Source organism: Bombina bombina, chromosome 2 (genome assembly GCF_027579735.1).
Source record: "Bombina bombina isolate aBomBom1 chromosome 2, aBomBom1.pri, whole genome shotgun sequence".
In the NCBI taxonomy this organism is placed as follows: domain Eukaryota; kingdom Metazoa; phylum Chordata; class Amphibia; order Anura; family Bombinatoridae; genus Bombina; species Bombina bombina.
The window spans coordinates 1,235,472,018-1,235,499,930 of NC_069500.1; the positions used below are offsets into that span (position 1 = coordinate 1,235,472,018).

The 27,913-nt window shown below is 38.5% G+C and overlaps 1 protein-coding gene across 3 annotated transcripts in view; it reads left to right on the forward strand.

The window, feature by feature from the left end:
* The window catches only part of GUF1 (GTP binding elongation factor GUF1), a 250,370-nt gene that overhangs the window by 206,382 nt on the left and 16,075 nt on the right, over positions 1 to 27,913 (forward strand). For all 3 annotated transcript variants that reach the window (XM_053703997.1, XM_053703999.1, XM_053703998.1), the window contains exon 16: positions 6,519 to 6,638. In XM_053703997.1, the coding sequence (XP_053559972.1) occupies positions 6,519 to 6,638 (120 nt within the window). The remainder of the gene's footprint in view (positions 1 to 6,518; positions 6,639 to 27,913) is intronic.

The following is a 27,913-nucleotide window of genomic DNA, read 5'->3' on the forward strand; positions in this document are numbered from 1 at the left end:
GGAAAGGGTCTAGCAATTGGTGTTAGATAACTGCATTAAGGTATATCACGAGTATCAGTAGTAAATATATAAAGCTATACCATTCTGCACTAAAAAGTAAGAGATTAACGGGGTAAATAAAAACTACTGAGCTAAAAGAGTATATAACAAACATGAGTCATTAACCATGAACTGGTCACATTCCTCGAGCAGAGTAACTCTCATTAAAGTGCCCCAATACAATACTGTAGTTTGAAAAATACAGTCCAGGATATTGTTACAGGGACTGAGTGGTAAAAGTACCTGAGTTTGTAACAGAGTTATTACCCAACGCCAGTTCTTGTAGTAAACATAATAGGTTTGTCCCTTGTTATGTGGTAGTGTTAAAAGCCTTCTGTTAAAGGAAGATTGCTGCTTAATAAGCCCTGCAAATAGACTCTGGCCTTCTGTCTGTCTTCGTCTGCTAAGTAGGCTGCCTGGATCCCTCTTCCTTGGTCTTAGTGAGACTGGCTGGTGAGCTGGAGTGTTCGCCGAGACCCTGAGCATTAATGAGCATGTAGTTGCTGGCCGCAGAATGGCAATTGGCTCGCTCACCTTTCCACCACATCGTCGTCTCAGATCTTGATCCTGGAGATCGTCTGCATCTCCCGAATCAGCAGTCTGTAGAGGCAGGCTGTCACAACCTTCAATAGGCAACATCAATGTCTATATGCCATCTTTCCCTGTGCTCGTTAAAGGTGAGCTGAACTCTGGCATCTGTTCTGGTGCGGCACTTGTCCGGATGTTCTGTGTAGGCTTTAAGCAAAGCTCCATCGGCTGTGAGGCAGGTAACAAGACTTGTGGCCGCATGGAGCTTCCTGTTTCTGCAGGTCCTTCACTGGTCTCAGATTGCAGGGTGGGAATTACTAACTGTTTGCTTCCAGACTGCAGGAATAAGGCCAAATTCTCCATCTGCACACAAAACTTGCATTCAAGATCTTTTAGGAGGCCGTGAATAGAGAACTAGATCTCCTCCATGGTTGACAAGTAGGTTAGACTTGTTTGGTCTGCAAACTTTGTATTGATGTTGATATAATAGCGTTTGTTTTAGTATTGCGCCATTGTTATGGGCGGGGTGTTGGGGCCTTCCTAAGCATGGCCACCGAAGGGTCCCAACGGTCCACATCTTCTCTTTAATTATTTTCCAATCTTAGCAAAAACTATACTGGCCGCATTGAAGTTTCATATTCTGTGCTTTTCAGCTTTAGATGATAGGCGATTTTTCTGATATTTGAAGGATTGTCAGACTCTTTGCTTGCCCAAGTTTAAAATGCTGCCAGCCATGATAGCTGCCTGGACACGCCCCCCTGCATGTAGTTTTAAATAACTAAACTAAACATCAACAGTTGCATAAAGTATACCATTTTTAAATATCAAAACAACTTATTTTCCCTGCAATGCAAGGAAACATGGGTACTTATATTCTCATCCTTTCTTTCGCTGGGGTGGAGAGGACTATGTAGCAATCAAGGGTTCTTTAATCCAGCATTAATTAGGAAAGTCAATCCATTGTGGGTGGCTGTAAGTCCTGGTCCGGAGTAGGTTATTGCAGATCTTTTGCCATATGTTCTGAGTGTTGTGATGGATCAGCTATTTCAATACCCAGTGTTTTACAGAAGGTGGGTAGGTCTTCCAGTGATCGGAACATAGTGGTCTGTCCATCCTTGGTAGCTATTATGCTTACAGGGAAGCCCCACCTGTAGTTGATTTTATTAGCTCAAAGGACGTCTGTGACAAATTTCTGCAGTGTGGCTGGGCTGATATCTAAGAAGATTTGGATGTTGATGCCGGCATGAGTTACCGGCGCCTTGGCTCTTGCGTTGCGCAGTATGTCTTCTTTGTCTGTGAAGTTGAGTACTCTGGTAATGACATCCCTTGGTGGGGCTTTATTAGGTCACTTCGGCCTAAGTGCCCTGTGCGCCCTCTCCAAGATGATAGAAGAGTTTGGGGTTCTCTTAAATGTTCTAAACAGTTCCTGTAAATAGCTGTTTAAAGCTGTTGGGTTAACTGTCTCAGGTATTCCCCTGATTCTGAGAGTATTCCGTTTTGTGGTTCAGATGCTTGGGCAGCTGCATGTTTTACTGGTTGGTCAGGAATGGGCCCTGAGGTAGATTCCTGGACTTTAAGGTATTGAGTTAGTCTAGCTTATTCCGCTTATCCATTTTGCTTACTCTCAAGTGGCATCACGAGCTGCGTAGGTGCGTGTTTGAGCCTAATGTGCTAATGCTTGTTGCTTTGCAAGTTGACTTTCTCACTGTAGCACGCACTGGTAGGGCTCAGTGGTATTATATATTGTTGGCTGAGCTTGTAGTGTGGTGAAGTTCTTTCAGGCACTTCAGTTTTCTGGCTATGGTATTTAGAAACGTTGTGGTAAAAGGTATGCACAGCTGGTGTAGGGCTTAAGCTCCTCTCTAAGATGCCCAGTGATCAGCACTAGTGGTATATTGTGATTTGCAATTATACTTCGTAGCAGAGCTCAGACTTGAAATGGCTGTAGTCAGTATCCCTGAGTGTGTGATGTGGCTTATGGCTGAGTCTGCGTAGTCGGATATTATATAGACGGTATGCAGCCAGTTAATACAGTTTGTCTTGTATATCTAGTTTATGTTTTATTAGGGCAGTCCTGTGTATGTTGGGGGTCAAACACTTTATTTGTGCCTTATATTATCTCCTATGCCCCTATATATAGTTCTTTATGGAGGACCCGGCTGCTTACCTGGTCACTTGGTGTTTTGAATGAGATAAAGGTGGAGTTCCGTGTTGCACTCTTGCAAATATTGGCCCTTTAGGTGGCAGCGCTCACCGTTATAGGCACTGTTTGTGAGCCTGTCTCTATTTACTGTGTTGCACAGTTAGTGGGCTGTCACCCGGATGTGCATCTTGTTTGCGGCCTTTCAGTGTGTACCGATCACAGCTTGTTGGCGGCGTTGGATCAGGATCATTTGTTTCCCTTTAGCCTCACCAGTTGTCTCCCCTATACATTTGTCACTTTTAAATCTGGATGCTCATTTTTTGTTACGGCAGGAGTCGAGGCAACGGAGCCGAATCAGTTAGCGGCCATCTTCCTGCGTGGCCAGACTCTGCCCATCCAATTTACTTTTATCATCAAATTTGCTTTGTTTTCTTGGGTTTCTTTGTTGTACACTAAACATAGGTAGGCTCATAAGCTAATTTCTAAGCCTTTTAAGGCTGCCTCTTATCTCAGTGCATTTTATTAGCTTTTCACAGGCAGACAGTTCTAGTTCATGTGTGTCATAAAGATAACATTGTGCTGACTCCCATAGAGTTATTCATGAGTCAGCACCTATTAGCTGAGATGCAAGTTTTTTAAAAGCACTGAGATAGGAGGCAGTCTTCAGAGGCTTAGATACAAGGTAAAAAGTATATTAATTATAACAGTGTTGGTTATACAAAACTGTGGAATGAGTAATAAAGGGATTATATATCTTTTTAAACAATTACAATTTTACGTATTCTGTCCCTTTAAACAACTTTCCAATTTACTTCTATTATCTAATTTGCTTCATTTGCTTGGTATCCTTTGTTGAAAAGACTAGCTAGGTTGGCTTGGGAGCTAGCTGCTTATTGGTGGCTGCACGTATATACCTATCATCATTGGCTAACCAATGTGCTTAGCTAGCATTGATGCTTTTTCAATAAAGTATACCAATAGAATGAAGAAAAAATGTATATATGTTTAAATTATATGCTATATCTGAATCATGAAAGAAAGAATGTAATTGTATGACTATCAACTCTGCTGTACAGTGTGTTTAACCACCACAAAGCTTTGTACTGATATGTGACATCACTTTCAAGTGATTCAACATTTGGGTATTATGTGTTAATTCTCTAATTAAAGACCCTCGAAGATCCCAGAGAGAGTACTGCTGCCTCCCATAGAAAGTAATGATTGTACTCTAAACTTTTCTGTGTTCCAATGGTTCATTTGACCTCCCAGGGTGTATTTAATTGTTTCCAAATGGCTCCTTTGCCTTTTTTGTTATTTGAAATAGCTGATTTTTCCTGTTGAAAGTAACTATCACCTACACTGAAAATATGAAAATAAAAAAATGTATTCTCTATCGGAATGCAATGTAAACAAGAGAACATATCAGTAATTTAATCCCCCAGTGTGGGGTAGGTGATTTTTGCATCTGAAATAGCTGGTTGTGCTCATGGAACCAGTCATCCATAATTAGCATTTCAATACCAAACTATTATGGCTGCTTGTTTAGACATTGATAACATTTAAAGGTCTGCTTTATCTATAGGCTCTGCCCATTTTATATGAGAACACCTGGTGATGGTTTTAATGAGCAAAATCAGACATTTCAAATACAAAAAAAACCCCAGAAGGATGGCTCCGATACCAATTTACAGCAAATACAAATTATGGTACACACCTTGGAATTTTTATATAAAATATTTAGTTACGAATAATGAAACTTTGCAATATGTTTTCATTATTTATCTTGCCCATTTTCATGCAATTTAGCTCTGAAAACTGAACAAATTCTAATTCTCGAACTTAAAATGAACCTTCTGACGTTGCAAGGCTAACTCTGCAACATATCTATCCATAATTGGCTTTATCAGATAAGAACTTCTAAACAATGTAATCTATACTTATTTTATGACAGTGGCTCGCCTTGTTGTCTCTAGTCTAAAGCCCAGATTGGGTTCTCCAAATAAGGCAAATGGTTAGTCGAGTTTGGCTACTGAATAATAAGACTTGGCTGATATATTATGTTATGCTATAGCAACACAAAAGTCCAAAAGGCAGCAGCACTGTAAAGCACTATTTTATTTAGTGCAACAAGGTAAAATGCAGTGTTTCAAAACTGTTAGTCCTTAATCATGCAAGGCTATAGCAACACAACAGACATGTCTTGTAATTACAAGTTGTACACTGTACTTTTAAACCAAAATGTTTTTACTACAATTTGACTTATTTTTTCAATTCTGAAATTATTAAATAATTGCATTGTGGCATTTTAAATAATGTACACCTGCTGCTTCTTAACTCCTTTTTTTTTCGGGAAGCCTAAAGGCTCGCGCGGAAACAGATGCATTGACGGGTTGATAAATCGACCCCTTAGTGTGGATGTGTTGTGTATACAAGTAGCCCTCGTTTTTGTGCCGGTTCACAATAGCACCCGTTCCAAGTGATCACCTTTTCACCAGCATTTACAATACAGCACTGTAATACTGTGTACAGCACATGAGTAGTTTGCCATTGATTTGCTTTTTTAAAAAGGCAGTACAGTGAACTGTAAAAAATTACTATCGTGCATATAAATAAAATTAACATGGTAAAAATATTTTCCCATGCATGCCTTTTTGATGATGAAGCTAACAGAACTCCCCACTGTCTTATTGGTGGATAGAGACAGGCCTTGCAAGCATAAAAACAATTTTTATATTGCGTTTTTTACATTTACAGCATTTATTTCAGGGCTTTAAATATAATATAATGTTATATAACACATATAATATATATTAAGTTACAATATATTCCTAATGTCAATTTTGAGAGCGGCTTGGAACCTAACTCATTTACTTCCCATTGACTTACATTATATAACTGAGTTCATTTTTATTTATTTTTTCACAACTGTTCCTTCAGGAACAGAACCCGGCGTAAACTAAGGCCTACCTGTATATAGAAAATTCCCAAATTAAACTTCTTTACCCCAGACAATTTAACAATAACCCAGTATATTATTTTGGAATTTCCATGTGTTTTTTTACATTTAAACTATGACATTATTAAATTACCAGTCAACATAGTAGATTTGCATAATCAACAAATTCAAGATAACAAGACAATGCAATAGCACTTAGTCTGAACTCCAAATGAATAGTAGATTTTTTTTCTGACCATTTTAAAAGTTATGTCTATTTCCACTCACCCCGTACCATGTGACATTCATCAGCCAATCACAAATGCATACACATACCATGTGACAGCCATCAGCCAACAACAAATGCATATACGCTTATTCTGTGAATTCTTGCACATGCTCAGTAGGAGCTGGTGACTCAAAAAGTTTAAATATAAAGGGACTGTGCACTTTTTTTTAAAGGACGTAAATTGGAAAGTTGTTTAAAATTGCATGTTCTATCTGAATAATGAAAGTTTAATTTTGACTTGAGTGTCCCTTTAACATTTTTCTTTCTATTTTCCCATTTAATGTATGCATTTACGTATATATGGTGTGAAAAAGATGATCATACATAGCTAGCTGTGTATCCTCCATATTGGTCCCACAGATAATGTTCCTTTAGTAGATTGTGATACCTTCTAATGAATCAATAAAACCAGATACAGATCTACGTTGGAGACCTGTGAGGTCTTGTAAGCTTATGGAATAAAAAAACCTTGGTTTTGTTGGTTCATTAAAGGGTATCACAATCTGTATATAAATGTGTTTGTAAAAATTTTTTATTAGATCTTATAGCAAGGTTCTCTGTAAACTGATTTTCTTTCTCTCCAGAGAAAAAGCTTATCAAGTTGGTAAAACAATTTGTGAAAGACTCAGTGATTCAATACCCAGACAACTTTTTGAAATAGCCATTCAGGCTTCCATAGGCAGCAAGATAATTGCGAGAGAAACGTAAGTATATAATGACAATAAGCTACAAATGTTGTTTGAGAATAGTTATGCATTGCATTGTTTGTGAATTTATTTTATTAAATGTAGTTTTGGAAATAAGTTTGAAAGCTTAACCCCTTAATGATCACGACGTACCCTGTACGTCACTGACCGTAAAGGGTTTGTCAGCTCATAATTTTTGCATGTCTTGCCGCTAGCAGCAAGACCGCAATATTATGACCTCCCTCCCTCCTGCAGGCTTCCTGAAATAGCGTTATAAAAAAATCAAGCCCCGTAGAAAGACATTAAGAAGTTAAAGGGACATGAAACTCAAAATTCTTCAATTTTCATTGACAAACTATAAAATTTAAAAAAAAAGTTTTTCATATAGGTGGCGAGAGTCCACAAGCTACTTACTTTTGGGATATATATTCCTACCAGGAGGGGGCAAAGTTTCCCAAACCTCAAATGCCTATAAATACACTTCCCACCTCACTCATATCCCAGTTTTAAAAACTTTGTCTCCTTAGGAGGGGGTGAAGCATGATGTGCTTGATTTTTTCAGTGAAAGGTGCTTCTAAACATATTGAAGCCACTTCCTCTCTTAGTGCAGTGTTTGTCTGAGGGTTGCCTGATGATACCATGTTTTCGCCTATGAGAAAGCTTTTCATAAGGCTCTCTGTAAATCAGTCACAAGAATTCATCTGCTGCCTCCCTTCATAGATCGACAATATACTCTTGTACCATTACCTCTGCTGATATGTTTCAGTACTGGTTTGGCTGTCTGCTATATGTGGATGGGTGTTTTACACGGTAAGTATGTACTTTTATTATATAAGACACTCCCAGCTATGGATTGGGCACTTTTTAAGTAATGTTGTTATATATTGTTTGTATACATGCCTTGAGTCAGTAATGCAGTGCTCTTTTTTTAGTGACTTTATCTGTGGCTAAATATTTGTCAAGGTTGGTAGAGTCTGTGAAACATACAGAGTTTTTTCTTTCATGTAATTAGCAAGAGTCCATGAGCTAGTGACGTATGGGATATACATTCCTACCAGGAGGGGCAAAGTTTCCCAAACCTTAAAATGCCTATAAATACACCCCTCACCACACCCACAATTCAGTTTTACAAACTTTGCCTCCGATGGAGGTGGTGAAGTAAGTTTGTGCTAGATTCTACGTTGATATGCGCTCCGCAGCAAGTTGGAGCCCGGTTTTCCTCTCAGCGTGCAGTCAATGTCAGAGGGATGTGAGGAGAGTATTGCCTAGTTGAATGCAGTGATCTCCTTCTAAGGGGTCTATTTCATAGGTTCTCTGTTATCGGTCGTAGAGATTCATCTCTTACCTCCCTTTTCAGATCGACGATATACTCTTATATATACCATTACCTCTGCTGATTCTCGTTTCAGTACTGGTTTGGCTATCTGCTATATGTAGATGAGTGTCCTGGGGTAAGTAAGTCTTATTTTCTGTGACACTCCTAGCTATGGTTGGGCACTTTGTTTATAAAGTTCTAAATATATGTATTCAAACATTTATTTGCCTTGACTCAGAATGTTCAACTTTCCTTATTTTTCAGACAGTCAGTTTCATATTTGGGATAATGCATTTTAATTTAACATTTTTTACCTTAAAATTTGACTTTTTCCCTGTGGGCTGTTAGGCTTGCGGGGGCTGAAAATGCTTCATTTTATTGCGTCATTCTTGGCGCGGATTCTTTTGGCGCAAAAATTCTATTTCCCTTTCCGGCGTCATACGTGTCGCCGGAAGTTGCGTCATTCTTTGACGTTATTTTGCGCCAAAAATGTCGGCGTTCCGGATGTGGCGTCATTTTTCGCGCCAAAAAGCATTTAGGCGCCAAATAATGTGGGCGTCTTATTTGGCGCGAAAAAATATGGGCGTCACTTTTGTCTCCACATTATTTAAGTCTCATTTTTTATTGCTTCTGGTTGCTAGAAGCTTGTTCTTTGGCATTTTTTCCCATTCCTGAAACTGTCATTTAAGGAATTTGATCAATTTTGCTTTATATGTTGTTTTTTTCTTTTACATATTGCAAGATGTTCCACGTTGCAACTGAGTCAGAAGATACTTCAGGAAAATCACTGCACAATGCTGGAGCTACCAAGCTAAGTGTATCTGCTATAAACTTTTGGTATCTGTTTCTCCAGCTGTTATTTGTATTGCATGTCATGTCAAACTTATTAATGCAGATAAAATTTCCTTTAGTACTGTTACATTACCTGTTGCTGTTCCGTCAACATCTAATTTTCAGAGTGTTCCTGATAACATAAGAGATTTTATTTTTTAAATCCATTAAGAAGGCTATGTCTGTTATTTCTCCTTCTAGTATACATAAAAGTCTTTTAAAACTTCTCTTTTTTCAGATGAATTTTTAAATGAACATCATCATTCTGATACTGATAATGGTTCTTCTGGTTCTGAGGTTTCTGTCTCAGAGGTTGATGCTGATAAATCTTTGTATTTGTTCAAGATGGAATTTATTCGTTCTTTACTTAAAGAAGTGTTATTTGCATTAGAAATAGAGGATTCTGGTCCTCTTGATACTAAATGTAAACGTTTAAATAAGGTTTTTAAATCTCCTGTAGTTATTCCAGAAGTGTTTTATCTCCCTGATGCTATTTCTGAAGTAATTTCCAGGGAATGGAATAATTTGGGTAATTCATTTACTCCTTCTAGACGTTTAAGCAAATTATATCCTGTGCCATCTGACAGATTAGAGTTTTTTGGGACAAAAATCCCTAAGGTTATGGGGCTGTCTCTACTCCTGCTAATGTACTACTATTCCTACGGCAGATAGTACTTCATTTAAGGATCCTTTAGATAGGAAAATTGAATCCTTTCTAAGAAAAGCTTACTTATGTTCAGGTAATCTTCTTAGACCTGCTATATTTTTAGCGGATGTTGCTGCAGCTTCAACTTTTTGGTTAGAAGCTTTAGCGCAACAAGTAACAGATCATAATTTTATAGCATTATTTTTATTCTATAACATGCTAATAATTTTATTGGTGATACCATCTTTTGATATCATTAGAGTTGATGTCAGGTATGTGTCTCTAGCTATTTTAGCTAGAATAGCTTTATGGATTAAACTTGGAATGCTGACATGTCTTCTAAGTCAACTTTGCTTTCCCTTTCTTTCCAGGGTAAATTATCATTTTCGTTCCTTTCGTCACAAGGAACAAAAGCCTGATCCTTCATCCTCAGGAGCGGTATCAGTTTGGAAACTATTTCCAGTTTGGAATATATCCAAGCCTTATAGAAACCTATAGCCAGCTCCTAAGTACCTATGAAGGTGCGGCCCTTATTCCAGCTCAGCTGGTATGGGGCAGATTACGTTTTCTTCAAAGAAATTTGGATCAATTCCGTTCTTAATCTCTGGTTTCAGAAACATTGTTTCAGAAAGGTACAGAATTGGCTTCAAGTTAAGGCCTCCTGCTAAGAGATTCTTTTCTTTCCCGTGTCCCAGTTAACACAGCAAAGGCTCAGTATTTCTGAAATGTGTTTCAGATCTAGAGTTGGCTGGAGTATTTATGCCAGTTCCAGTTCTGGAACAGGGGCTGGGGTTTTATTTTATCTCTTCATTGTACCAAAGAAGGTCAATTCCTTCAGACCAGTTCCGGATCTATCATTATTGAATCGTTATGTTAGGATACCAACATTCAAGATGGTTTCTGTAGGACTATCCTGCCTTTTGTTTAGCAAGGGCATTATATGTCTACAATAGATTTACAGGATGTGTATCTGCATATTCCGATTCATCCAGATCACTTTTAGTGTCTGAGATTCTCTTTTTAGACAAGCATTACCAGTTTTGTGGCTCTACCGTTTGGCTTAGCCTCAGTTCCAAGAATTTTTTTCAAAGGTTCTCGGTGCCCTTCTTTCTGTAATCAGAGAATAGGGTTTTGGTATTTCCTTATTTGGACGATATCTTGGTATTTGCTCAGTCTTCTCATTTTCGAAGAATCTCATACGAATCGACTTGTGTTGTTTCTTCAAGTTCATGGTTGGAGGATCAATTTACCAATCAGTTCATTGATTCCTCAGACAAGGGTAACCTTTTTAGGTTTCTAGATAAATTCAGTGTCTATGACTCTGTCCTTGTCAGACAAGAGAAGTTTAACATTGATATCAGCTTGTCAAAACCTTCAGTCACAATCATTCCCTTTGGTAGCCTTATGCATGGAAATGTTGGGTCTTAGGACTGCCGCATCAGATGCGAACTCCTTTGCTCGTTTTCACATGCAACCTCTTCAGCTCTGTATGCTGAACCAATGGTGCAGGGATTACTCAAAGATATCTCAATTAATATCTTTAAACCGATTTTACAACACTCTCTGACATGGTGGACAGATCACCATCGTTTAGTTCAGGGGGCTTCTTTGTTCTTCCGACCTGGACTATAATCTCAACAGATGCAAGTCTTACAGGTTGGGGAGCTGTGTGGGGGTATCTGACGGCACAAGGGGTTTGGGAATCTCAGGAGGTGAGATTTCCGATCAATATTTTGGAACTCTGTGCAATTTTCAGAGCTCTTCAGTCTTGGCCTCTTCTGAAGAGAGAGTTGTTCATTTGTTTTCAGATAGACAATGTCACAACTGTGGCATACATCAATCATCAAGGAGGGACTCACAGTCCTCTGGCTATGAAAGAAGTATCTCGAATTTTGGTTTGGGCGGAATCCAGCTCCTGTCTAATCTCTGCGGTTCATATCCCAGGTATGGACAATTGGAAAGCGGATTATCTCAGTCGTCAAACGTTGCATCCGGGCGAATGGTCTCTTCACCCAGAGGTATTTCTTCAGATTGTTCAAATGTGGGAACTTCCAGAAATAGATCTGATGGCTTCTCATCTAAACAAGAAACTTCCCAGGTATCTGTCCAGATTCCGGGATCCTCAGGCGGAGGCAGTGGATGCATTATCACTTCCTTGGAAGTATCATCCTCCCTATATCTTTCCGCCTCTAGTTCTTCTTCCAAGAGTAACCTCCAAGATTCTGAAGGAATGCTCGTTTGTTCTGCTGGTAGCTCCGGCATGGCCTCACAGGTTTTGGTATGCGGATCTTGTCCGGATGGCCTCTTGCCAACCGTGGACTCTTCCGTTAAGACCAGACCTTTTTGTCTCAAGGTCCTTTTTTCCATCAGGATCTGAAATCCTTAAGTTTAAAGGTATGGAGATTGAACGCTTGATTCTCGGTCAAAGAGGTTTCTCTAATTCTGTGATTAATACTATGTTACAGGCTCGTAAATCTGTATCCAGAGAGATATATTATAGAGTCTGGAAGACTTATATTTCTTGGTGTCTTTCTCATCATTTTTCTTGGCATTCTTTTAGAATACCGAGAATGTTACAGTTTCTTCAGGATGGTTTAGATAAGGGTTTGTCCGTAAGTTCCTTGAAAGGTCAAATCTCTGCTCTTTCTGTTCTTTTTCACAGAAAGATTGCTATTCTTCCTGATATTCATTGTTTTGTACAAGCTTTGGTTCATATAAAGCCTGTCATTAAGTCAATTTCTCCTCCTTGGAGTTTGAATTTGGTTCTGGGGGCTCTTCAAGCTCCTCCATTTGAACCTATGCATTCATTGGATATTAAATTACTTTCTTGGAAAGTTTTTTGTTCCTTTTGACCATCTCTTCTGCCAGAAGAGTTTCTGAATTATCTGCTCTTTCTTGCGAGTCTCCTTTTCTGATTTTTCATCAGGATAAGGCGGTGTTGCGAACTTCTTTTGAATTTTTACCTAAAGTTGTGAATTCCAACAACATTAGTAGAGAAATTGTGGTTCCTTCATTATGTCCTAATCCTAAGAATTCTAAGGAGAAATCGTTGCATTCTTTGGATGTTGTTAGAGCTTTGAAATATTATGTTGAAGCTACGAAATCTTTTCGTAAGATTTCTAGTCTATTTGTTATCTTTTCCGGTTCTAGAAAAGGCCAGAAAGCTTCTGCCATTTCTTTGGCATCTTGGTTGAAATCTTTAATTCATCTTGCCTATGTTGAGTCGGGTGAAACTCCGCCTCAGAGAATTACAGCTCATTCTACTAGGTCAGTTTCTACTTCCTGGGCGTTTAGGAATGAAGCTTCGGTTGACCAGATCTGCAAAGCAGCGACTTGGTCCTCTTTGCATACTTTTACTAAATTCTACCATTTTGATGTATTTTCTTCTTCTGAAGCAGTTTTTGGTAGAAAAGTACTTCAGGCAGCGGTTTCAGTTTGAATCTTCTGCTTATGTTTTTCGTTAAACTTTATTTTGGGTGTGGATTATTTTCAGCAGGAATTGGCTGTCTTTATTTTATCCCTCCCTCTCTAGTGACTCTTGTGTGGAAAGATCCACTTCTTGGGTAGTCATTATCCCATACGTCACTAGCTCATGGACTCTTGCTAATTACATGAAAGAAAACATAATTTATGTAAGAACTTACCTGATAAATTCATTTCTTTCATATTAGCAAGAGTCCATGAAGCCCGCCCTTTTTTTGTGGTGGTTATGATTTTGTATAAAGCACAATTATTCCAATTCCTTATTTTATATGCTTTCGCACTTTTTTCTTATCACCCCACTTCTTGGCTATTCGTTAAACTGAATTGTGGGTGTGGTGAGGGGTGTATTTATAGGCATTTTAAGGTTTGGGAAACTTTGCCCCTCCTGGTAGGAATGTATATCCCATACGTCACTAGCTCATGGACTCTTGCTAATATGAAAGAAATGAATTTATCAGGTAAGTTCTTACATAAATTATGTTTTTTTGGAGCTAGTAATTTATTTATAAATTAGGATGCTAAGTATTATGTTAGTGTCATGATATGTGGATAATCACATTTTATGCAGCTATAATAGAAGTATCCATTAGGCTTTATTTAGGTACATTTTGTTTTGTTTTGGGTTTTTTTGTATATACAATCAAAATTCTTAGTGTGTATTAGAAATCCACTACATCTTTGCATGTCGCGCATGTGATGATGCTATTTATGTTATAGCATGACGTGTCATAATTTTGCGCTGTTTTTTTTTGGGGGGGCGCCAAAAATTTCTCTACAAAATTGCAGTTTTAAGCTCTGCCCCCAGCTCATTCAGTGCTCTCAGAAAACACTTAGCTTTCATGCAGCATTATTTTATGAATCAGTTTTCTTTTTTATAAATTTTCGCTCTGTTTCCCATTCTTTCAAGCCTGTTATATATATCATATATAGGAGCATGGATATAAATTTGCAGAACTTAATTTATTTTTTTTCATTTTTTTTTTGCAATTATGTCTCAAACTGAAACTGCCTCTGATGTTACCATAGGATTTGAGCTGTCTGAACACGTATCTACCAAAGCTAAGTGTGTTAAATACTGATAATATATCTATGAGTACAAATGCACCCACTGTTATTCCATTTTAGTCTAATGTACATAGCATTCCTGCAGAAATTAAAGATTTTATTGCTGCAGCTATAGAGAAGGCAATGACTACTATTCCGCCTTCAAATAAACGTAAAAGGGGTTTGCAACATTTTCCTAAACCTAGTGAATTAAGTTTTGACTTTGAGTATACTGATGTATCCTCTACTGATGGGGTTTCCTCTGATTCAGAGGATGCCACTTCAGAGACAGATATAGACAAATCTTTTTTATTTAAGATAGAATATATACGTTCTCTCTTAAAAAAAGTTTTGTTTACTATGGGTATTGAGGAGTCTAAACCTCCTGATGATAAAGCTAGTAATCCTCTAAATTCTATAGTTAAGACTACTGTTATTAATCCTGAAGTATTTCCTATTCCTGACACTATCTCTAATGCGATTGCTAAAGAATGGTCTAAGCCTGGTACCTATTTTTACCCTTCTTCTAGGTTTAATAAATTGTATCCTTTACCTGTAGCCAATTTAGAACTTTGGGAAACCGTTCCTAAAGTTGATGGGGCAATTTCCACTATTCCTATGGAAGACAGTACTTCTTTTAAGGATCCTTTAGATAGGAAGCTTGAATCTTATCTAAGAAGGGCATATTTACATACTGGCTATATTCTTAGACGTGTTATATCTATGGCTGATGTTGCTGCTGCTTCTACTTTTTAGTTGGGCAGTTTAGCACAGCAGTTCAGATTCTGAATTATCTAACATTGTTTTACTTCAACATGCAAATCATTTTATTTGTGATGCTATATTTGATGTTATGAAGATCAATGTCAAATCCATGTTTTTAGCCATTCTAACTAGAAGAGCTTTATGGCTTAAATTTTGGAATGCTGAAATGGTGTCTAAAACTAGATTATTATCTCTCTCTTTTCAAGGTAAAAATCTTTTTGGTTCACAATTGGATTCTATTATCTCCACTGTTACTGGGGGTAAGGGAGATTTCTTTCATGTAATTGACAAGAGTCCATGAGCTAGTGACGTATGGGATATACAATCCTACCATGAGGGGAAGTTTCCCAGACCCAAAAATGCCTATAAATACACCCCTCACCACACCCACAATTCAGTTTTTACAAACTTTGCCTCCTATGGAGGTGGTGAACTAAGTTTGTGCTAAGATTTCTACGTTGATATGCGCTTCTCAGCATTTTGAAGCCCGATTCATCTCAGAGTACAGTGAATGTCAAAGGGATGTGAAGGGAGTATCGCCTATTGAATGCAATGATTTTCCTTGCTGTAGATCTATTTCATAGGTTCTCTGTTATCAGTCGTAGAGATTCATCTCCTACCTCCCTTTTCAGATTGACGATATACTCTCATATTCCATTACCTCTACTGATAACCGTTTCAGTACTGGTTTGGCTATCTGCTATATGTGGATGGGTGTCTTTTGGTAAGTATGTTTTCATTACTTAAGACACTCTCAGCTATGGTTTGGCACTTTATGTATTTATATAAAGTTCTAAATATATGTATTGTACTTATATTTGCCATGATTCAGGTTTTCAGTATATTTCCTTTTGCAGACTGTCAGTTTCATATCTGAAAAATGCTTTTTTTTTAGGAAAAAAAAATTCCTTACCTGGGGTATAGTCTTTTTTTCAAATTGAACAAACTACAAACAATACATGATCGGTTTAACAAACCACATAAAGTGAATGCACACATCAACTGCCAAACTGAGGGAGTAATCTAGGCACTACGTTGCAACTGTAATCTATTTTACGTTGGCATAACAACCAGAAAAATAAGAGTAAGGTTGCAAGAGCACCTTAGAAACATTAAAAATGCCAGAAAAGACTTACAAGCAGGGAAACAACTCACCTCTGTGGCCAGACACTTTTTTAACAAACACAATTCCAAAAAAAGTGATTTAAAATGTTTTGGAATACAAAAGGTTAAACTGGGAATCAGAGGTGGAGATGTGGAAAAAACCCTCCAAAAAGCTGAGAGCAAATGGATCTTTCTCCTCAATACAGTTTACCCATTAGGGTTAAATGAATGTAACAATATTTCTCCTTTTTTGTAAATGTGCAAGAGATAGAACAATTATATGACAACACAGTTCAATCCTCTTATCATCCTTGTGAAAATTGCCAGTATAGTAATGGTATATCATGATAAATTTTCATAACCACTAGACATCCATTTAGTAATGAATTATCCTGTATAATAAATAAGTAGATCTTATAAGGAAAATAGGTTATCTAAATATATAATATGTCCAGATCTATCACAACTCAATGTAAATCTAGTGGAGTATTCACTTTTTACAGTTTAACCTCATGCCATTCATTCTCCCATTGCTGCACAAAAGTAATCCTTCTTTCATTAAATAAGAGAAGTCATAGTTCTTAAAATAGAAAGACACACCTTGAATAGTAGATAGATAATTTCCTTTTTAATCTCTTTTCACTAGGTTTCACATTCCTTTTGTTATTATTTTCATTTCATCACTTTTTAATTTATTAGAAATTATTAATTATCACCATTTTCTCCTACATTGGTGTATCCGGTCCACGGCTTCATCCTTACTAGTGGGATATTCTCAATCCCTACAGGAAGTTGCAAAGAGAGCACACAGCAGAGCTGTCCATATAGCTCCCCTCAGGCTCCGCCCCCCAGTCATTCTCTTTGCCGCTTTAACTAGTAGCATCTCCAAGGGGGTGGTAAAGAGTATGTGGTGTTTAGTTGTAGTTTTTTATTCTTCTATCAAGAGTTTGTTATTTTAAAATAGTGCTGGCTTGTACTATTTACTCTGCAGCAGAAAGTGATGAAGATTTCTGCCGAGAGGAATATGATTTTAGCACCAGTAACTAAAATCCATTGCTGTTCCCACGCAGGACTGTTGAAACCAGAGAACTTCAGTTTGGGGGAACAGTTTACAGGCTTAACTGCTTCAGGTATGATCAGTCATTTTTCTAACAAGACCTAGTAATGCTAGAAGACTGTCAGCAATCCCCTCTGGGATAGGTAAGCCATTTTTCTTAGACTCTGTATAAAATTATGGCTTATATTAAGGGCTCTATTCTGGTTGCACTATTGTGGCCTAAATCGATTGCTTTTTAGCATGTTTTCACTATAAATAAGGTGTTTTTTCAGACTTTAAAACACTTTTGGGGTTTTATTTTGCGCCTGGCACTTATTTGGACACCTATTCTAGTCAGAAAGGCCCCTCCACTCTGGAATGAAGAGGGAGGAGGCCTCATTTTCAGGCCTCAATTGCACAGTTGTTTTGCTTAGGCAGTTCATGCAGCTTCACGTGGGGAGTCCAGAGGCATCAGAAAAGACTCCAGAGAGGCTTATTTCCTACTAAAATAATCCCTAAGGAAGGTAAAGGCCACAGTGGAAGCTGTGGCATAGTACTGTAGTGTTTTTAACAGGTTAATTGCTGTTATTAGCTCCGGTTTGGGCATTAAGGGGTTAATTGGTCTGAAAATTTGTGTGCAATCATTTCAAAGCATTAAGACACTGTGGTGAAAATTTCATTAAAATCGGATGTTTATTTGATGGTTTTTTGATGTTTTAGTAATAAAGTGTGCACTTTTATTATTTAAAGACACAGTAACGTTTTTGTCAAAAATAATTTTTATTGCATTGAAGATTTGTTTAAGTCTGTCAAACATGTCTGACCCTTCAGATAACCTATGTTCTGTATGTTCAAAGGCCAAGGTGGTTCCCCCATTAAATTTATGTGTGAAGTGTGCCATAGCGTCCAAACAGCTTAAGGACCGTACAATCACGTTTAAAGATATAGCCCAAGATGATTCTTTAGCTGAAGGTAGTGAGGATAGCTCTCTATCCTCTCCTTCGGTGTCAACACCAGCTATGCCCGCGCAAGCGATGCCCAGTACATCTAGCGTGCCAATTGCTATTACTATGCAACAGTTAACAGCAGTAATGGATAATTCTCTCGCAGCATTTTTATCCAAACTGCCAGCTTTTCCTAGGAAGCGTGATTGCTCAGTTTTAAATACAGAAAATGAGCAAGCAGACGCAGAGGATAACTTATCTGTAGTGCCCTCACATCAATCTGACTTGGCGGTGAGGGAGGGCCTGTCTGAGGGAGAAATTTCTGACACAGGAAAAGTTTCTCAGCAGGCAGAGCCTGATACCATAGCATTTGAATTTAAGCTTGAGCACCTCCGCGCTCTACTTAAGGAGGTCCTAGCTACTCTTGATGATTGTGACCCTTTGGTGGTCACAGAAAAATTGTGTAAAATGGATAAATTCTTAGAGGTCCCAGTACACACTGATGCGTTTCCGATACCTAAGAGGGTGGCGGATATAGTGAATAAGGAGTGGGAGAAGCCAGGTGTACCTTTTGTTCCCCCTCCTATATTTAAGAAAATGTTCCCCATTGTTGACCCCAGAAGGGACGCGTGGCAGACGGTCCCTAAGGTAGAGGGAGCAGTTTCAACGGTAGCTAAGCGCACAACTATACCAATAGAAGACAGTTGCGCTTTCAAAGATCCTATGGATAAAAATTTAGAAGGTTTACTTAAGAAAATTTTTGTTCAACAAGGTTTTCTTCTTCAACCAATTTCTTGCATTATTCCTGTAACCACTGCAGCTGCTTTTTGGTTTGAGGAATTAGAAAACTCGCTCCAGAAGGAGACTTCTTATGATGAAGTCATGGATAGAATTCACGCCCTGAAGTTGGCTAATTCTTTCATTACAGATGCCGCTTTTCAGTTAACTAAATTAGCGGCAAAAAATTCTGGTTTCGCAATAGTGGCGCGTAGGGCGCTTTGGCTAAAATCGTGGTCGGCGGATGTGTCGTCCAAAACAAAATTGCTTAATATTCCTTTCAAGGGTAAGACCCTATTCGGGCCAGAGTTGAAAGAAATTATTTCGGATATCACTGGGGGAAAGGGCCATACCCTTCCACAGGATAGACCTTTCAAAGCTAAAAATAAGTCTAATTTTCGTTCCTTTCGCTATTTCAGGAACGGACCGGCTTCTACCTCTACAGCCACTAGGCAAGAGGGTAATGCACCCCAGCCCAAAGCAGCATGGAAACCATTGCAAGGCTGGAACAAGGGTAAACAGGCCAAAAAGCCTGCTGCTGCTACTAAGACAGCATGAAGGGGTAGCCCCCGATCCGGGACCGGATCTAGTAGGGGGCAGACTTTCTCTCTTTGCTCAGGCCTGGGCAAGAGATGTTCCGGACCCCTGGGCACTAGAAATTGTCTCTCAGGGGTATCTTCTAGAATTCAAAGACCTTCCTCCAAGGGGAAGGTTCCACATGTCTCGCTTATCTTTAGACCAGATAAAGAGACAGGCATTCTTACATTGCATAGAAGACCTTTTAAAAATGGGAGTGATAAACCCAGTTCCAACAGCAGAACAAGGACTGGGATTTTACTCAAACCTGTTTGTAGTTCCCAAAAAGGAAGGAACTTGCAGGCCAATTCTGGATTTAAAGATCCTAAACAAATTCCTCAGAGTTCCATCATTCAAAATGGAAACCATTCGGACAATTTTACCAATGATCCAGGAGGGTCAATATATGACTACCGTGGACTTAAAGGATGCGTACCTGCATATTCCTATCCACAAAGATCACCATCAGTTTCTGAGGTTCGCCTTTCTGGACAAGCATTACCAGTTCGTGGCTCTTCCCTTCGGATTGGCCACTGCTCCCAGAATTTTCACAAAGGTGCTAGGGTCCCTTCTAGCGGTGCTAAGGCCAAGGGGCATTGCAGTAGCACCTTACCTAGACAACATTTTAATACAGGCGTCGTCCTTTCACAAAGCAAGGGCTCATACGGACATTGTTCTAGCCTTTCTAAGGTCTCACGGGTGGAAAGTGAACATTGAAAAAAGTTCTCTGTCCCCGTTCACAAGGGTTCCCTTCCTGGGAACAATAATAGACTCGGTAGAAATGAAAATCTTTCTGACAGAGGTCAGGAAATTAAAACTTTTGAACACTTGTCGAGTTCTTCAATCCATTCCTCAACCCTCCATAGCTCAGTGCATGGAGGTAATAGGACTAATGGTTCCAGCAATGGACGTGGTTCCTTTTGCTCAAATTCATTTAAGACCATTGCAACTGTGCATGCTCAAACAATGGAATGGGGATTATGCAGATTTGTCTCCCCAGATTCAGATGGACCAGCAAATCAGAGACTCACTCCTCTGGTGGTTGTCTCAGGATCACCTGTCTCAGGAAATGAGTTTCCGAAGACCGGAGTGGATCATTGTCACGACCGACGCCAGCCTCTTAGGCTGGGGCGCGGTCTGGAAGTCCCTGAAGGCTCAGGGTCTATGGTCTCGGGAAGAATCTCTTCTCCCGATAAACATTTTGGAATTGATAGCGATATTCAATGCGCTCCAGGCATGGCCTCAACTAGCGGAGGCCAAATTCATCAGATTTCAGTCGGACAACATGACGACTGTAGCGTACATCAATCATCAGGGGGGAACAAAGAGTTCCCTGGCGATGAGGGAGGTATCCAAGATCATCAAATGGGCAGAGGATCACTCCTGCCATCTATCAGCAATTCACATCCCAGGAGTGGACAACTGGGAAGCGGATTATCTGAGTCAGACTTTCCATCCGGGGGAGTGGGAACTCCACCCGGAGGTTTTTGCTCAGCTGACCCAGCTATGGGGCATTCCAGATCTGGATCTGATGGCGTCACGTCAGAACTCCAAAGTTACACGTTACGGGTCCAGGTCCAGGGATCCCAAGGCGACATTGGTAGATGCCTTAGTAGCGCCTTGGTCGTTCAAACTAGCTTATGTCTTTCCACCGTTTCCCCTTCTCCCCCGGCTAGTAGCCAGGATCAAACAGGAGAAGGCTTCGGTAATTCTGATAGCTCCTGCGTGGCCACGCAGGACTTGGTATGCAGACCTGGTGAATATGTCATCGGTTCCACCATGGAAGCTGCCTTTGAGGCAGGACCTTCTAATTCAAGGTCCATTCGAACATCCAAACCTAGTTTCTCTGCAACTGACTGCTTGTAGATTGAACGCTTGATTCTAGCTAAGCGTGGGTTTTTGGAATCAGTTATAGATACTCTGATCCAGGCTAGAAAGCCTGTCACCAGGAAAATTTACCATAAGATATGGCAGAAATAGCTTTGCTGGTGCGAATCCAAGGGTTACTCATGGAGTAAGATTAGGATTCCAAGGATACTATCTTTTCTCCAAGAAGGATTGGAGAAAGGTCTGTCAGCTAGTTATTTAAAGGGACAGATATCTGCTCTGTCTGTTTTGTTACACAAGCGTCTGGCAGCCATGCCAGATATTCAGGCGTTTGTACAGGCTTTAGTCAGAATCAAGCCTGTCTACAGACCTGTGGCTCCTCCATGGAGCCTAAATTTAGTTTTTTCAGTTCTTCAAGGGGTTCCGTTTGCACCTCTACATTCCATAGATATTAAGTTACTATCTTGGAAAGTTTTGTTTTTAGTAGCTATTTCTTCTGGTAGAAGAGTTTCTGAATTGTCTGCTTTGCAGTGTAATTCACCCTATTTGGTGTTTTATACAGATAAGGTCGTTTTACGTACCAAACCTGGTATTCTTCCAAAAGTGGTTTCCAATAAGAATATCAACCAGGAAATAGTTGTTCCTTCTCTGTGTCCTAATCCAGTTTCTAACAAGGAACGTCTGTTACACAATCTTGATGTGGCTGAAAAGCATCATCCGGTTGGCTTATTAGACTGCTGGAAGGCAGCCTCCTGAACGAATTACAGCTCACTCTACTAGAGCTGTGTGCTCCCAGGCATGAGCATGGATGGCTTCAGTTGAGGATTTGGTATTGGTTCCCACAAGTAAGGATGAAGCCGTGGACCGGATACACCAATGTAGGAGAAAACAGAATTTATGTATACCTGATAAATTTCTTTCTCCTACGGTGTATCCGGTCCACGGCCCGCCCTGGCATTTTGGTCAGGTTTAAATTTATTTTTTGTAAACTACAGTCACCACTGCACCCTATGGTTCTCCTTTTTCTCCTAACCGTCGGTCGAATGACTGGGGGACGGAGCCTGAGGGGAGCTATATGGACAGCTCTGCTGTGTGCTCTCTTTGCCACTTCCTGTAGGGATTGAGACTATCCCACAAGTAAGGATGAAGCCGTGGACCGGATACACCGTAGTAGAAAGAAATTTATCAGGTAAACATAAATTCTTTTTTTCAGAATCACACATTAGAGTATAGTTTATCCTAATTTTTTCACACCCAATGAGGTCCTCCTCACTACCAATTTCACTCTCCTCATTATGGTTTCCATTACTAGTAAAAATCATTTAATTTAGTTTCCTTGTCATATTTTTAGGCACAACACTCACGCCGATAATATCACACACAGTATTACATCCCCAATGAAGTCTATTACAACTTGACATGTACAGCACATTCCCTTAGTTTTTCACAATCTCCAATACACCCTAAAATCACTACATGATATCACAGAATCACTCTGAACACAATATTAATTGCAATAATTCGAATAATGAAATCATTTTTGGGCGCAATTTAGAACACTCTATGAATATAACAGTGCTAAAATTCATCCCCACGCTTAACTTGTAGTTTCGTGTGAATACAATAATCTATCTCTACTTTAACTTATTTTGAATTCATTATAATGCATACGTTATGAAAGGATACATCAGAATTTAACAACGGATTAGCAATGGTACAGTTAGTGTCAGAACAAGACCGTAACTGTAGGCGGGATCTATTCTTAGGATGATGAGGATTGGTTGCTGAGAATACCGTCATCTTAGAGGCGTGACTAAGACGCTTTAAAAGACCAGTATGTGAGCTCTTTGAAAAAGCCGAAAGGCGAAACATGTTAGGGACGCTAGGGTACTGGTGATGAGCCCTTGGAGCTCATGTATTTTTAGCCTTAGGAACCAATTTAATTCTTCTGCATTACGGCAGCTTCTAAACAAGGCTCACCGATATTTGAACCGTAGCAGTAGCCATATTAACTTACAGCCGCACTTAATCACAGCGGCAAACATTTCGCTTACATGGTATTTAACAATAGTACATTATACTTACAAACTACAGCTAACGTAAACTATCTTACTCTTTATAGTTGGTAGATTAGAACACTACGATACTGCTAGTTAACTAAAGCTATATAATTCTGTGTGCAAGCTAAAACATAGAATGCCAGTAATAACATTAACTGTTAGATAACTAAAAAACTATACAATTAACCTCTCTGGCAACTTAAAAGCAGAAATACCACAAGCCATTTATGCACGCAGCGTGCATGATACTATAGCATGCTCATTAAGTGTGTGGCAATTTCACACAACAGTTAGCAGTTTGCCAATACTAGTAATATTATATATCAAGCATAAACACACACACCACCTCTTTAAGTGGTTCAGCTATATCATAAATCGACTGTATGAAAAACAGTTCACATATTATTAGATTACGATTACGAAGTATGTGCAAAGCATATGTAGCATTTGTCAGATTTTTAACACTAGTATTACGAATATCACAGTAAGTGTTAATATTACCTTCACAAGGGATTTATTTATCTGCATAAAGCTTTATTAGAAACTTACTTAAAGCAACAGTCTGGTATAGAAATTAAGATAAACCTTTCTACAAAGAATAATAGATCTGCATAAAGCTTTATTAGAAACTTAGTTAAAGCAACATCCTGGTATAGAAATTAAGTTAAACCTTTCTACAAAGAACATGTGTTAAAGTGGAGTTTGTTCATCCATTCTCACACTTCATAGCACCAATCTTCCTCAACTAGATTAATGTGAGTGATTTTTCACATTAGATATTAGTGAATATAGGGGATAAGTACATTTGTTAATGCGTAGTGCCATTGGTAATCTCCTCTCCTTTTTTTTCTCTTTTTCAAATTGACTGTCTTTTAAATTTGCGGGCACAAAATGCCAAAGTTTATTGCGTCATTCTTGGCGCAAGATTTTTTTGGCGCGAAGTTACATTCGTTGACGCAAATTCATAATTTCAAAGGGCTATGCAGAGAATGTATCCATCAGTAGTAGTTCATTACCTGTTTCTGTTTCCTCAACATCTAATGCACAAGATATACCTGTAAATTTAAAATAATTTATTTCTGATTCTATTCAGAAGGCTTTGTCTGCTATTCCGCCTTCTAATAAACGTAAAAGGTCTTTTAAAACTTCTCATAAAATTGATGAAATTTTAAATGACCGACAACATGCTGAATTATCCTTCTCTGATGGGGATCTATCTGGTTCAGAAGATCCTGCCTCAGATATTGACACTGACAAATCTTCTTATTTATTTGAAATGGAGTATATTTGTTCTTTGTTAAAGAAGTCTTGATTACATTGGATATGGAGGAAACTAGTCCTCTTGATATTAAAACTAGTAAACGTTTAAATTCTGTTTATAAACCTCCTGTGGTTATTCCAGAGGTTTTTCCAGTTCCTGATGCTATTTCTGATATGACTTCTAAGGAATGGAATAGGCCTGGTTCTTCTTTTATTCCTTCTTCAAGGTTTAAAAAATTGTATCCTTTGCCAGCAGTTACTTTCGAGTTTTGGGAAAAGATCCCCAAAGTTGATGGGGCTATCTCTACTCTTGCTAAATGTACTACTATTCCTACGGAAGATAGTACTTCTTTTAAAGATCCTTTAGATAGGAAAGTTGAATCTTATCTAAGGCAAGCCTATTTATATTCATGTCATCTTCTCAGGCCTGCAATTTCTTTGGCTGATGTTGCAGCTGTTTCAACTTTTTGGTTGGAAACTTTAGCGCAACAAGTATTGGATCATGATTTGTCTAGCATTGTTAACTTGATTCAACATGCTAATAATTTTATTTGTGATGCCATTTTTTTTATTTATTTTTTTAATTTTTTTTTTATATAATTTTTATTGAGGTTGTGCGAGAGCAATACAACTTATGTGAAACATCATATCATCAAAACAAACATAAATGGTACATGTCTGTTTAACAATTTCTATATAGATAGAAAAACAAAATTCTCAATATGAATAATCTTATAGAAAAAACTGGAACCTCTTTTTCTCTTTTTTACATAAACCAAGATCAGTAGTTTGAGTGGTCACTCTTGGACCTGTAAGCTGAAAGAAGTTTAGCAATTGGTATTTTAAATGATAACAAAAGTGAAAATATCATTCTGCTGTGTAAATAATATGGTAAGATATGTAGGTATATTGCATAGTTTGGTTGCGGCATAGGCAAGAGAAGCCGCGTAGATAGCCCTCCTGAAATAGGAGGTTTATTATGGTGGGGGGGGAGATGGTAGGGTAAATACGATGGGAAAAGTAAATATTTAGCTTAGGAGGCTTTTAAAGTGTAGAGTATCAACTATAGGCATAAAGTATGATATCCAGTGAACTATATGTTTAGGACTAATATATGTGGAGTAAAATATATCAAGTATATTCCATATGTGAGCATCTAAGAATTTAATGGTTACTATGAGAACACCAGTTGAAAGCTGGGGTTATACATGTGCAGTGAACTCTCTCAGAGCTCTTAATAAGATAAATAGTATAAAGGCTTAATACCTGTAGCCACTGACCTAGTGGAGCTGTACAATGTAAAAAATAAAAAAATAAAGATGGCATATTAACAACATATTTTGAACCCATCAAAATTTTGCATAAATATAAGAACAATTTAGATAGATATCAGGGCTGATGAAATAAAGTCTAGTAGGGAGGTTCCAACAACACAATTGGTATAATATATACATCAGGTCAACTATTCCCTTAGTGAACATTTAGTACCTTTTGGGCTTATTTATTTGTTTGAGAGTTGCTCAGGGAGATATAATAACAAGATAAACATTGAATGTAAAAGGTAGGGAAACCACAGATGAGAACATCAGTATGGGTCCAGCCCACTTTAGTGACATAACAAAGATTACGCTGCAAAACTACGCGCCACTCTACATCAATAGTAACCACATCAACAGGTTAATGGGTGTGCACATTATATCTCGCAGTAAAAACGAAAAATAACCATACAAATTGGCTTCAAAAACAAGCAAAAAACGTAATCAGGGTGATTATAGATGAACTGAAACTCAGCTTCAACTGTAGCTGCTAGTAACCTAGTATCCCAACATGTCTGCCTTAGTTGCGTCTACAGTACCTTAACTCACATCTAATATCTCCCTGTCATAGAGTGGTCGGGGGTTAATCTGACTGTATCCAATGGCAGTAATAATTACTTCGATATAGGGGATCCTCGCAAAAATCTATACTGCACCGTCTCGGCCGCTGACGGCACAGCAAGACTAAATTTTAATAGTAGAAATCATAACAAACATGTGGGAGCCCTATCAGTATACACATGGAGGAATACCACCATTGTTGATATGTAAGCCAATGCGCTATAGATTAGTCACAAGAATGTAAAAGTCGATGCGGTCTTAAGAAATAACCTACATTTTATGCTATGGGAGCTAAATGAGATGGGTTTATAACCTTTAAGGAGGGTAGCTCGGCAAATTACACATATATGACGGGCATAGATATTAATAAGCATGGTTAAAGTTAAGCTATGGGATACCTAAGGTTTAAACTTCAGCAATAAGGTAATTATAGTAAATAGGTTGATAATTAAACCCCCTGAAGTATTTGTGGTGGAGCAGCTGTGTCAGTGAAAATCTTTATAAGTCTCTAGTAGTTGCAAGTTAAGTTATATAGTAACAAAGGACAGTTTCTCAAACATAACACATATAAAGACCTGAAGTACCATAACTGATAGTAGATTATAAGGGCAGTATAGGAGCAAAGAGGGGCTCTGGTATAAAACTGTATTGCATTCATATCAACAGATTGGAAAGAACCAGTCTTAGCATCAGACATCCTGGTCATCACATATAAATTATATACAGCAGAAATAGTCCAGAACATTCTAAACAAAAAATACACATATCCCATATGACTTAAAACATTTTAAACAGGCAGCAACAATTGTATTGTTCATAGATGTGATGCCATTTTTTATATCAAAATTGTTGTTAAATCTATGTCTTTAGCTATTTTAGCTAGAAGAGCTTTGTGGCTTAAATCTTGGAATGCTGACATGACTTCTAAGTCCAGATTGCTATCTCTGTCTTTACAAGGTAACAAGTTATTTGGTTCTCAGTTGGATTCAATAATTTCAACTTTCACTGGGGGAAGGGATTTTTTTTGCCTCAGGATAAAAGACCTAAGGGTAAATCTAAAGCTTCTAACCGTTTTCGTTCCTTTCGACAAAATAAGGAACAGAAACCTAATCTCTCCCCCAAGGAATCTGTTTCCAATTGGAAGCCTTCCTCGAATTGGAATAAATCAAAGCCAGCCCCCAAGTCCACATGAAGGTGCAGCCCTCATTCCAGCTCAGCTGGTAGGGGGCAGATTAAGATTTTTCAAAGATGTTTGGACCAATTCGGTCCAAAATCAATGGATTCAGAGTATTGTCTCTCAGGGGTACAAAATAGGATTCAGAGTAAGACTGCCTGTGAGATTTTTTCTCTCACGCATCCCTGCAAACCCAGTAAAGGCTCAGGCTTTCCTGAAGTGTGTTTTAGATCTGGTGTTATCAGGGGTAATCATGTCAGTTCCGTTTCAGGAACAGGGTCTGGGGTTTTATTCAAATCTAATCATTGTCCCAAAGAAAGAAAATTCATTCAGTCCAGTTTTGGATCTAAAAATTTTGAATCAATATGTAAGAGTACCAACTTTCAAAATGGTTACTATAAGGACTATTCTGCCTTTTGTTCAGCAAGGACATTATATGTCCACAATAGACTTGCAGGATGCATATCTTCATATTCCAATTCATCTTCATATTCCGATTCATCCAGATCACTATCAGTTCCTGAGATTCTCTTTTCTAGACAAGCATTACCAATTTGTTGCTCTTCCTTTTGGC